This window comes from Salvia hispanica, chromosome 4 (assembly GCF_029641045.1).
Source record: "Salvia hispanica isolate PSC_SH4W2 chromosome 4, Shi_PSC_v1, whole genome shotgun sequence".
Classification (NCBI taxonomy): Eukaryota; Viridiplantae; Streptophyta; class Magnoliopsida; order Lamiales; family Lamiaceae; genus Salvia; species Salvia hispanica.
In genome coordinates this window covers 56,536,896-56,549,863 of record NC_142695.1, presented here as the reverse complement: position 1 = coordinate 56,549,863, position 12,968 = coordinate 56,536,896, and the positions used below count along the sequence as shown (strand labels likewise).

At 31.9% G+C, this 12,968-nt stretch overlaps 1 protein-coding gene, 1 long non-coding RNA gene and 1 pseudogene across 2 annotated transcripts; 1 reads left to right on the top strand and 2 right to left on the bottom strand.

The window, feature by feature from the left end:
* The first annotated feature begins 5,733 nt into the window (after nt 1-5,733).
* Nucleotides 5,734-7,560, top strand: LOC125199287 (putative 2-oxoglutarate-dependent dioxygenase AOP1). Its single transcript, XM_089069570.1, has 3 exons — nt 5,734-6,176; nt 6,505-6,835; nt 7,068-7,560. The coding sequence occupies exons 1-3, from the start codon at nt 5,803-5,805 to the stop codon at nt 7,314-7,316; spliced, it is 954 nt and encodes a 317-aa protein (XP_088925696.1). The 5' UTR covers nt 5,734-5,802; the 3' UTR covers nt 7,317-7,560.
* A 1,438-nt stretch (nt 7,561-8,998) lies between these two features.
* On the bottom strand, nt 8,999-9,569 carry LOC125191609 (uncharacterized). Its single transcript, XR_016137543.1, has 2 exons — nt 9,440-9,569; nt 8,999-9,340 (listed from the first exon to the last, which is right to left on the bottom strand). It is a non-coding gene; the product is annotated as an uncharacterized LOC125191609 (long non-coding RNA).
* Nucleotides 9,570-11,507: 1,938 nt separating this feature from the next.
* LOC148929618 (putative F-box protein At5g15660) lies at nt 11,508-12,958 on the bottom strand (annotated as a pseudogene).
* Nucleotides 12,959-12,968: the final 10 nt, after the last annotated feature.

The following is a 12,968-nucleotide window of genomic DNA, read 5'->3' as shown; positions in this document are numbered from 1 at the left end:
AGATGATAAATTTTCACATAAATACATCAGTTATTTTCATTTTATTTTTCAAGTCAATATTCGTTCTCCCTTTTACAGAAATTTAATTCTCGAATATCTTCATCTTCAATTAGCCTAGTGCTATCTTCTGCTAGAAAGGAAATTCTTATTGTAGTTTGACATAATTAATAAACTATTTTCTTGTTAAGGAAATCTTGATTTTCCTTTTTGAATTTGGAATCGGATCCTTTACATGATTACCGTGAACAAAGAATAAAAAAAAAGGAAAAAGTTGTGATTTTACTTAATAAGATTAACACATTTTTCTATTCATAAGATTAATCTGTAATTATACCAATTGGAAGATTTAGATTATTCCACTGCCAAGATTTGATATTGGACGTATATTAAAATATTATTATATTATATGAAATTAGTTTTTTTTTTGAATCAGCGTACAATCATGGGGAATATGTTTTTTTGGGTAATTAAGATGAATTGATGAGATGTGTAATCAATTTAAACATAAATAGAGAGTATAATTTTTAAAATTGCTAAAAATAATCAACAACAAAATTCACTTATGGAAAGCTATTTAAAATTTTTCGAAGTTACCAAAATAATAAACATAATCAATAATAGGATTGTTTTCTAATTAATGGGAATGGATCGGTAGTTAATAAGATTATTGATATGAATTGCTTAGTGAGATTAATGAGATTAATTTGTTAAAATGCTTTTATTATTTTAGTTTATTCTCAATAATTAATTACACTTTTGATAATATTTTATTTAATTGGAGTATATATTTGTAATGAAAATTTTGATCCATCAACCAAGCATTTCATTAAGATTATCTTAAATATAACATAAGCAACTAAACAAGTTACAAAATTCAATACTACTATATTAATTTAGTCAAAGATAAAGTTCATTACCCCACAAAACTCTAAGGCCATGTTTAATGTACAACATAATACATATATATATATATGTTTAATCTATAAATATATAAAAGACGAGTTTTGGCCTCTATTTTGAATATTGATAAATTTTGGGCATGATTTTAAATATTTATGAGTTTTGAACTAATTTTGAATATTTATGAGTTTTATACTAGATTGTGAATATTTATAAATTTTGGGTAGTTCTCAATAAATTTAAATATTTGTAGTAAGTAACTGCCATGAATAAATATTTATATGTAAAAAACAACATGGATCTTTAGATTTTAAACTCATTTTATTTATTTCCAGTTGGGAACGAATTTTGATATATAAAATTTTTAATAAATCTTTACAATATAAAGGGCAAGCTTTGAGGATATATAAGGACAATTTTAAGGATGTAATTTAGGAACAAGGGCCATTAATAAATTATAGCTAGAAAATGATGAAGAGGACGTGCATTTTTTTTCAAATAGTTTGATAATTTAAAAAACACATGATAAAGCAAAATAATATAAAGAAATCTATTTTTTAAAAACCAATTTCAGTTATTTACTCACAATTACAAAAAAAAAATGTAATTAGTGAATAGGTCTATACTATAGTCCGTCTCTACGTTTTATAAAACTGTCAAATTAATTTAAATTAATTAATAATCAATTAAGAGCATATAATTAATATGATTATACCATTAATTTCTCAAAACGTTTTTACTTAACTTATCAATTAATTATTATTGATTAGCTATATAAATGCATTTAATGTATAGTGACAATTGAAAAGTTTTAAAATGTATTGGTACCTCTAATATTTCTTTATAAATACTCCACATGTTTATTTCATCGTGGAAGTGTCTATTTTCATACACTAGCAAATTTCATACCGCTTTTCTCATGGGTTCTCCCGCGACAATAATGGAGCCGGAGATGTAGGTGGTGAAGATATAATCCTATAAGAAAAGAGTGAAAGCCGAAGAGCTAAAGATGCGAGTCGGAGGTTGTGGGAAGAGAATCGTGTGAGAGATGGTGAAAGGAAACTAACAATTTTTAATCCTATTTTGAGCATTCTCTATTTCGTTGGTGTTAGTTCATTTTAAGCTTTTTTAATATCAATTTGTTTTACTTTTGTTAGTTTTATTTAAATATTTTTTTTCTTAGCACATAGAAATTCTTTTTTCGTAAGAAATCGCATACGCTAACTAACCATCTATAATATTTTGAAGCTACAACTTTGCATATTCGTCGTCAACTTTGTCACTTCCATATTTTTTCATGCAAAGAAAAACACCGAAAGGCAACGAAATGAAAAAATGAAACAAAGAAAAAGAACATAAAAATTCACATTGTTTACTCACAAATGTATAATAAATCATCAATTTGAAGATAAAGGAGGAAAATAAGGTTGAGGTAGAGTAATTGTAGATTGAGATTTGTGCTTTACTATTTCTTTTTATTAAGCTATTCTTATTATTGTACTCCTACCTTTTAAGGTTGTTTACAAATAAGTTCTTTCATCGTACGAATTATTGTTTTGTTATTCTAATGTTTGTATATGCGTTTTGTGTTGTAGTTCATCATTTTATCTTTTAAGGCGATATCATTGCTCTCATAATATTTTTTTGTTACATTTTTAATATTTCAGATTGATTTAATATTGATAGTATTTTAGTATGTATGTTATTAATAACAATATATTTATTTCTTGTAGAGACCTAATAAGTGTTTTAATTAACAAATATCTTCATGTTGATTTAATTGAACACTTATTATAGCTATTTATCATTTTTTAAACATATTGTCACTATAGTACTACCTCTGTCCCTGAAAATTTGATACATATTACCATTTCGGTCCGTCCCTGAAAATTTGATACACTTCACTTTTACCATTTTTGGTAGTGGACCCCATATTCCACTAACTCATTCCTACTCACATTTTATTATAAAACTAATACTTTAAAAGTAGGACTCACATCCCACCAACTTTTTCAACTCACTTTCCATTACATTTCTTAAAATCCGTGTCGGGTCAAAGTGTAACAAATTTTGGGGGACGGAGATAGTATATTTTTTCTTTCTTTATTTTATGTAATAATGTTATTTTTTTATTTAATTTATTCATAATATCAAATTAATAGAATTTAATATCGCGCAAAGCGCGTGGGTTAACACTAGTGTATTTTAATTTGCAAACTATGTAATTTACTGAATAATTTATACATTTAATATATAAATAAGTGGAGTATAAATTAGTGATAAATTGTCGTGGGACTAATGCATTGTAAAAATATATTCCAAAGTAAGTGGATGTAGAATATTTTTTGTTTATAATTTTATAAAATCATTTCACAAAATCTAATAAGGGTGCGATATTGGTTTAAAGGCTAAAGAAAACCTCTACTATCTAAACTTATTGAAAATTAAATTTCCTAAATACCACTAGATTAATTGAAAATAAAGTCTCCTAAATACCACTAGATTAGGAAATGGAGCGATATTGGTTTAAAGGCTAAAAAAAAACCTCTACTATCTAAACTCATTGAAAATTAAATCTCCTAAATACCACTAGATTAATTGAAAATTAAGTCTCCTAAATACCACTAGATTAGGAAATGGAAAACTTATATAAAAATGGAAGAACTTTGACCTCCCCAATACTACTACATCCGTTCCATAGAATAATGTGGAAAATGAAAAAGGTAGAGAGATGAAGAGAGAAAAAAATAAGAGAGAGTAAAGTAATTGTAGAAAAATGTGTTGACGTTTACTAAGAAGGAAAATGACTCTATTACTATGGAACGCACCAAAATGGCAAAATGACTCTATTAATATGGAACGGAGGGAGTATTAAATATTGTAACTGAAATCATAAATAAAATGGAACAAAATTTTGACCACTACAATGGTAAGTTTCACTATTTTTCAACAATGCCGCCGTCCTCGTTTGCTGGAGTTTGTGCAGTTTTCTTCTCAACATGGTACCACCGCTGCCCCCTTCTCTCTTTTCCTCTAAATAGATTTGGCTATTTTGTTCCTATTTTTCTTCTTAATGCGGTTTTAATTTTGTTCGGCTGATTAGGTTTCGAAAAGAAAAAGGAATTGGGCTCGCAGAAAATACCATGCTGATTTGGGTTTCAAAAAGAAGTTGAGCTCAACCCAAAAAGAATTAATTTTATGAAAAGGTTTCTCAAATAAATTGGCTCCAACAAAGAATTTGAATTCTTCTTGATTGACCACGAAGGCTCAAAAGTCAAAACTCTTTCAAGCCTCGAAAAAAACTAAGGATTAAATGAAAAAAAAACACTTCGTCTTGAAAATCGACATCCTTTGGAGTTCAGATAAAAGGGTAGAAAACTCGGGATGTTACGAATTTACACATCAGCGAATCTCTTCAAAAAAACAATCAATTAGGTACATCTAATGACCCTAATTTGGTCTTTAAAATTAGTTCGTCATTAAAATTCAATAGTACTATACTAGAACCAAACCCTAATTAATGTGTGTAATTTAATTATATAGACAAAATTCATCCAAGAGTTACTTTCTGCCAACTAAATTATAAACAAAAGTCTAAAACCATTAACATGTAAATATTTTTGGGTTGGTGTTTATTATTGATGCCTAGAGGCTAGAGACCGGGTATAGATGTTTTTACTTTTTAGTTTTTCTTTACTTTTGGTGTTAGTTTGGGTGTGTTTTGTGAGGGTTGTTTCTCTTTGCTTGCATGGCTTGAGCATTTTTCATTTTAACAAAAATAAAATAAAATTAAGAACAACTATTGAAATTTGATCAATATCTTATTTTAATGCAAATAAATTGTCAACCATCACAATACATCATTTTATGAGTTGTCAATTGGCGGCACATGCCCAGACCATTCAAGACTCAGGCCCATGACCAAAGTAGGCTAGATTAGGCTACATTTTCTTTCTATAAATTTAGACTCAATCTAGTCCAAGCTAGGTTAGGTAACCCATAAATTAAATTATTGTTTTATCAATTTTTTTTAAATGTATTTTTTAATATTTTTTAATTAAATTGTAGTACTCCAAATTAAAAATTGTTTTATTGGAGAATTAAATCATATATTCCTATAGTTTTCTAATTTTAATTGTATTTCATATGTATTTATTAGATGATTTTTGAATCACGTTAAATATTACTCTCTTTGTCCCATAAAAATACACTTTTGGGATGACATGGGTTGATGCAAAATTGGTAAAATATGAGAGAAACCGAGAGAGAAAGTGATTGGACTATTTATATGAGACAGATGGAACATTAAATATGTATATTTAAATTTATCTTCCAATAATTATTTAAAAAAAATCAATTGCAAAGAGATTTTGAAAAGTATATAAATAATTTGAGTGAATATAATTTAAAAAGATTAAAATTAAAGTTCAAATAATTAAAATAGTAGTAGTAGTATAGAGTTGGTTGTTGTGGGTCATATTTGAGCCTGTATTGAATTGGATTAGGTTAGTTCGGTCCGTACCATGTTTACAAGTATTTATGCTTACCCATCCCTACTAAATGAGTTTTTTAATGAATAATTAAACAGCCAACTATTTGGTTTCCAAGATAAAATAATATCAAGATATAACCTAAGATTGAGTTGTTAGATTATTTTAGTAGTAGGGGTTAGCTATGACTAATTATCTCATGATCCATCTAGTATTGAGTTGTGGGATTGAATCTCATGAACCAAACACACTACAAATTTAATCTCGGTTACAATCTTGCAAACCAAACAGAGCATAACCACAACCATGATCTATAAATAGCCCTATAAAATGAAAATTATACCATAACCACAACCAAGATCATCTGAGTTTTCCTACAAGAAGAGAGCTACTTAGGTTTTTATTCATAAAAATGAGTTCTGGAAGCATGAAGATCCCTTTGATTGATTTGAGCAACCTAGGAAAAAAAGATTCTCCTAGGTGGGAATCAACCAAAATCAAAATTCGAGAAGCCCTTGAAGAATATGGGTGTTTTGAAGCTACATCCAACATTATTCCTCTTGAGTTGAGGAAATCAGTTAGTGATGGGATTCGACAACATTTCGATCTCCCTTTAGCCACCAAACAACTTAACAAAATTTCACGCAAAGTTTTTCATGGCTATGTTAGCCAAAACGATAACGGTCCACTCATGGAAAGTACGGGCATTGATGGCGCCCTCTCATCTCACGTAGTCGACACCTTCGTCAACCTCATGTGGCCTGATCAAGGCAATCCCACTTTCAGGTTTAATCCTCTTTTTGTTTAATTTATTAATGTTACCATCTTGATAACCATTTTTAATACATGCAGATCTACTAAAAAGGTTAATGTTGCTAACTTTTGATGAATTGACTATTGAGATTCATATAATAGTTTGTCTTATGATACTTATTTACTAGTGTTCTACATAGTTTCTTTTTTACATTAATTTTTGTTGAATATTGTTTTTGTTTGTTTGCAAACATCAATTGCGGTGCATTGTATTTTAAGTTTTCATCTAACATTAAATTTTGACTAAAAAAATTATGCATTAAGACAGATTATTTCCTTCTTGATTGTACTATTGTAACAGCAAAGATTTTCAATTATATTGTGAGAAACTGTCTGAACTGGACAAGCTTGTGAGGCGGATGGTGGTGGAGAGTCTTGGACTGGAAAAATATATAGACGAACACATCAACTCCACGGATTACCTCTGTCGTTTCCACAAGTACCACGGGCCTCGAACGCCTCACCCATCGATCGGAATAAAATCCCATACAGACAAGAACATCCTCACCACATTGCATCAGCTCAATCATGTTAACGGTTTGGAGATTCTTACCAAAGATGGAAAAACTTGGATCCCTGCAGATCCAACATCACTTGATTCATTCGTTGTCTTAGTCGGGGGCTCTTTCCATGTATGTTACTACTATCCTCGTTTACATGAAATAATCTTATAATTCCAATTTTTTACAACATACTCAAAACATGTATTTCCTTCATTTCACTAATTTCTCATTAAAATACGCGTCATCTACTGCTTAGACTATTTTTTCATGAATGGAGATCATAAATTTTTTTAATAATTTTTTGGCCTTTTCATTTGTAATGAATCTCGTATTTTACTTCACCGATAAGCGTCAATTACAGGCATGGACAAACGGCCGACTACATGCTCCAATCCATAGGGTGGTGGTGAGCGGGGATGAAGCTCGATACTCTATCGGTTTGTTTTCAGTTCCGAAAGAAGGCGGTGTGATTAAGACTTCGGAAGAGTTGGTGAATGAAGATCACCCTTTGCTCTACAAGCCTTTTGATTACTATAAGTTCCTTGAATTTTCCTACACAGATGCTGGTAGAGCTTCGCCGGATCCTCTCATGGAATATTGTGGAGCCTAAATCCCGTGATTATCAGCTTATATGTCTGCTTGTTTATGTGTTAAATTTCTTGTTAATTTATTGCTACAATAATAGAAGCTTCTGATGCTTCAAATAAATGTGATAGATAAGCTCATTTCCGGGTTTTCTTTGTTGGTTCTTTCCCGGATCGCAAAAGAAGAGACGAACCGCATGTTAGATAGATTGTATACATTTGGAGTTTGTATTCATTCATAATGTTGAAATACATCCTCTTACTCTCCAACTATCTTTCCTCTAAAAAATTATTTTTAACATTATTTAGTTTTTGATATTTTGTAATAATAAATATGAAATGGTTCTTTGCTTCAAAAAAGAAATAGCTTGATACAACAGAAAGAGTAATACACTTCATATTTTAATATTTCATTTATTTTTAAAAGAATCACAATTAATTTGAAAAAAGCTCCTTCTATATGTATAATTCTATTTTTACTTTTAAACTAGTATCACACCCATATATATGGATGTGTGGATTAAGATATTTTTTAACATTGATATATTTAAGACAATAAATTAATTAAATGAAATTAGAAACATAATAAACATGACACGATTAATCATGAAACAATTTAATCACAAATTATAATGTTCCAATAATGATGCCACAATCAGAGGAATCAAAACACCGCCATTTAAGCTGTAAAATTCTACATTGGACCACATGAGATGAAAATTACACGAGCACATGCAATTTGAACCCATGATCAATACTATATTTTTATTTAATTGGAAAATTAGCTGATTAGTTATCCACCCTCTAATATAGCAAGCAATGACACCACCGTTCAAATTATATATATTTCTATAGCTTGATATAGATACGATAATGAAGAAAATTATATAATTAATAAACCAATGGAATTAAGTTTATAGTTATATTTTAATCCTGGCTCTTTTACTTTTACTTTTTTTTTTGGCTTCCCTTATAATTTCCTAAAGTAATGGCAGATTTCTTAGAATCAAATGTCACGGGAGACTCTCCTTCACCAAACACAGCCATACCAACATTGCCTAGCAAGATCAAATTCTTTATATCCTGGCAATATCCTCAAGATGTGAGCCATGGACCGTGCAGGAAGTGAGTGCTCATCTTCTCAGTTTTGAAACAAAAATAATAAATATACGTGTGAATTTGGGTAGGTTTACTAATGCATTAGAATATTTTTAAAAAGCTAAATCGATGAAAATGTAAAAAAACACCTTCAAAGATTTGATAAAATAGAATAAATAAATATATGGAGTATATGAATTGTGAAGGTTTCAACTGCATTCGAATATTTTAAAAAAACAAAAGAATGAAGAATTTTAAAATACATAAGATTACTAAAACAGTAAAATACTAAGATTAATAAAACAGAAAAATAACAAGTTTTGCATACAAGAAAAAGATTATCATATGCTGTCAAAGGGTCTCGAACTCGGGCCATTTAGTACTCTCTCCGTCCCAATAAATATGAAACATTTGGTTTCCGGCACGAGATTTTAAGTAGTGTTGTTTTGTGAGTAAAGTAAAAGAGATGGTAAAGTAGAGAGAGTGATGTTTCCATTTTAGGAAACGTTTCATTTTTAGTGGGACAACCCGAAAAGGAAAACGTTGTATTTCTAATGGGACAGGGGGAGTATGAAGTACGGGACAACAACCACTGGACCAAGCATGCGAATTATGAATTTTTATGTATAAATACATTACCAACTCAAATTTTGGGTATCCCTTGTTCCGATGTGGCTCCGCCACGGTGCCCAATTAACATTAACAAATGCACAGCAAGTTTAACATCATCTCCCACCATCAAGCCATTCATAACAGTAATACAAATGCCCCAAATTCACCAAATTCATGAAGTAAAAAGGAAGGAAGCATATAGACTTTAATGACTAAATCAATTGGAAAACTTATCTCATAAGCATAATTCTGCAAATGGACTTAGGCACCCCATCGACACGAGGACAGCCCCACAACCCCAATATGTCACCGATTCAATGATTTCAAGACCTTTACAAATCTACAAATTAAAAACATCAAACTTTGAAATCAAAGATTTAATCTTTAGAAATAAAACGAAGGGGGGGGGGGGAATGATAAAACTTGGGGCATACCATACCTGTCGAAGATGACGAGGAGGAGGGGACGCCGCCGGAGGGAGGCTGGCCGACGGTCAGCAGCCGGCAGGAAGGGGAGAGCTCTTTTCTCTTCTTGTTAGTCACGATGGAATGAGGGGGAGAGGAGAAGCTTCTAGGACTAGTGGTGGGTTCATAAATTGGGTTAATGAATTTAATGGTTGGGCTAGCATTTTATTTTGTTTGGACTAAGGAGTAGAGTAATAATTTGAGGCCAACTCAAATTTAAATATTTGAGGCTGGAGTAAATATATCAAGGAGGCCCAATTCCGAAATTAAATGCTTTGGATTTAAAATAAAATAGTTGAATAAGCTAAAATTGCCCAATTTTGTTATAGTTTTGCGAGGATAATTTTCAAAGTAAAGTAGGGAGTTCTGATTTGTCGAAGCCGAGAATAGTGGAAGAAGGAGCATTAAATAATGTACTACCTCCGTCCCTGAAAATTTGATACATTTTACTATTTTGGTCCGTCCCTAAAAATTTGATACACTTCACTTTTACCATTTTTGGTAGTGGACCCCATATTCCACTAACTCATTCATACTCACATTTTATTATAAAACTAATACTTTAAAAGTAGGACCCACATCCCACCAACTTTTTCAACTCACTTTCCATCACATTTCTTAAAACCCGTGTCGGGTCAAAGTGTAGCAAATTTTGGGGGACGGAGGTAGTATGAGTTTTAGAAATTCATTAAAGATAAGTGAAATAAGAAAAGAGAATTAACTAGGATGCATGCATTTCTATTAAAGTCTAATAAATTCTTGAAGTCTGATTAGTAATTTATGCTCCTATATTGTTTTGTCTTGAAAAGGGTTATCTCCGCAAGTTAAGGTCGGAACGAGAAAATCAAGTTAAGGAAATTAAACGAACGAGGTGAACTTTTCTATCCTACACACTAATGTGGATAAAGTGGCAAAATATTTTGAGATTATTTAGTTATGCAAATGATGTTGTCTTACCATAAATGATTTGTTTTATGTGTATGCAGCCAATCTGTTTGGTTGGAACTAAGGAATCGAATTCGGGTCCGTGGGAGGGTGGTGTCCCTACTCGGATTAGTGTACACAGGTGACCGTTGGAAGGTGGCTACCTTCCACGGCACAAAGATGATATAGTGGAGCCGTTGGGAGGTGGCTACCTCCCCGGCTGGAGAAAGATGTAGGTGACCATGGGAGATCACCATCTCCACGGTGCTTGGTGTTCAGATATGGCAGAAGTACAGAAAGAACTTAGACTGATTAGTCAAACTTTAGCTCACAAAGAATTTAGTAAGCTCGGGCCTTTTAAGAGAAACCTCTCAAGTGTTACTGTGATGACATGACAATATTTTCATTTTATGTATGTATATTTCGGCAATGTGTTCACTGAGTATATTTTTATACTCAGTCTTGCATATATTTCTAAATGTGCAGGTTGAGCAGTGACTGTGGAGAATGCTAATTAGAATTATGATTTTCTTTTATTTTAAGTAAAGGCTTTCGGATGTGCATGTCCCCATACATGTAACCACATTAAATTCCGTTGCGTACTAATGTCTTGGACAACGTCGCCTATTCTGTGTACTCTGATAAATCTCTATCGATAAGTAAGGTTTTTCATTCAAAGTCCTGGTGACCAAGAGTTATTTAGAATTTGTTTTCCTTTAATTTCTAAGTGAAGAATTGGAAATTTTTTATCCCCTTTCTATTCCGTCTTCTTATTTCCCACCCCTAGTCACAGTTTCCCGACTTTACTATCCTTAGCAAAGTGCGGCTGTGACAAGAATAATGTGAAAGAAGCAATGGTTTTCCCTTGATAACTAGAGAAGTCAACTATTCTCTGGATATCTCCACAAGTACTGTCAGAATGAATGGAATTTATTATATGTGCTAACATTATTGGCATTTATTCAAGTTTGGCCAAGATTTTCTACAAGTATCATGCCATAAATGACGATGTTGGAAGAATATAATGAAATAAAAATGAAATATATATAATGCCACTGTTACAGCAATGAATATTACAAGAATCTATGTAAGTATAAGAACCTACATATATATGTTTTCCTAATAAAAATTTAATGACTGAACATTGTGAATCCCCATACTTCTGAGCGAGAGAAAGCTTGGGATATAAATGACAATGTTGGAAGAATAAAAGGGAAATCGGCGAAGAAGACCACATCTCACAATATGCCTAGTGTTCTTGGAGTAGGTGAATAGTTTACTATCTATATTCAATACAAACAACAAGTCACCATTTGCAAAAACTTTGAGTGGTAAAAGAACTTCACAAATATCTAGTTGGATCGTAAATGTCTTTATCCAAGAATTCGCATCCCCATAGTTGTTCATACTTCATACAACAACAGTATGACATAATAAAATATCGCATAAACATAGCCGACCCTCCAAAACACATAATCGATATTCGCCATTCATATATAAACAATATCTAAGATGGTCACCATAATTACAAGGAGGAAGAGAAAAACTGGTAAAGAGTTCAGTTTCAAAATCGAAACAACAAATCAAGGGATTCCCCTCCGGATCAGATGTGAAGATTTCCATTCAGAAATACTGCATTTTCTCGAGGCAGTCTAGGGGTGCCTATTGCCGCTCCAATGCTTCGCCATGACCCTCCTCCTCTTCCTAGAGTGTATACATGACACGACGCACAATAATCGCAACATAAAATCTTGTACTGCCCAGTTAATTTGCTAACTCCAAATCCAAATATGCAGCAACATGTTGGCGGACGAGGGAGCTCGATATATTCACTTGTAATTGGATTGCATACGAAAATAATTTTGTTCAATTTTTCCCATCCATCCCACACCAAAATCAAACCATTAATCGAACCAACTACTGCACGATCACAAGCAGTAGTTGAATCTTGTTTGCGAGGAGAAGGCAAGCCGAACTGGCAAAGTGGCTTGCATTCCTTGTCGCATACCGCGTACCCCACGGCTCGATGCACAAAAGCGAAGCCGGGTTTTGGAGTATACGACGTTGCAAAGTCACCCCCTTTTATAAGATTGCGCCATGATTTACAAACATGCGTGCATGTTATAATGCTACTAATCGGGAGTTTTCTCAAGATCTCTATCGTCATCTCTTGCGGAAGATTTGTCAAGAAATCTTTCTTCTGCATCAATCTTTTACTTCTTCTGAAAACAATAGGGGTGCTTTTATTCATCATTCGAGGCTTAGTGATCTTAATCGCTAACAAGAAATTAAATAAGAAAAAACTTTTTTTCTAATTCTATCTATAACAACAAACCAATAAGCCCTATTTCGAATGGGAAACGGTGTAGGAATATTTGTTTGTTCTTACCAATCTATATCTAAAGAAATTTGCATATTTATATAATGAATCTATTTAAGATTCGGTCGAAATCCAAATAATTGCTTGATTCGGCATGGGTAGGCTATGATGAAATGCATGAGTTGGGCTTTCATATGAACAAATTATTTAGCCCAATTTCACTTCAGTCTCAATCGCACAATTACTCCATTGTTCGAGAA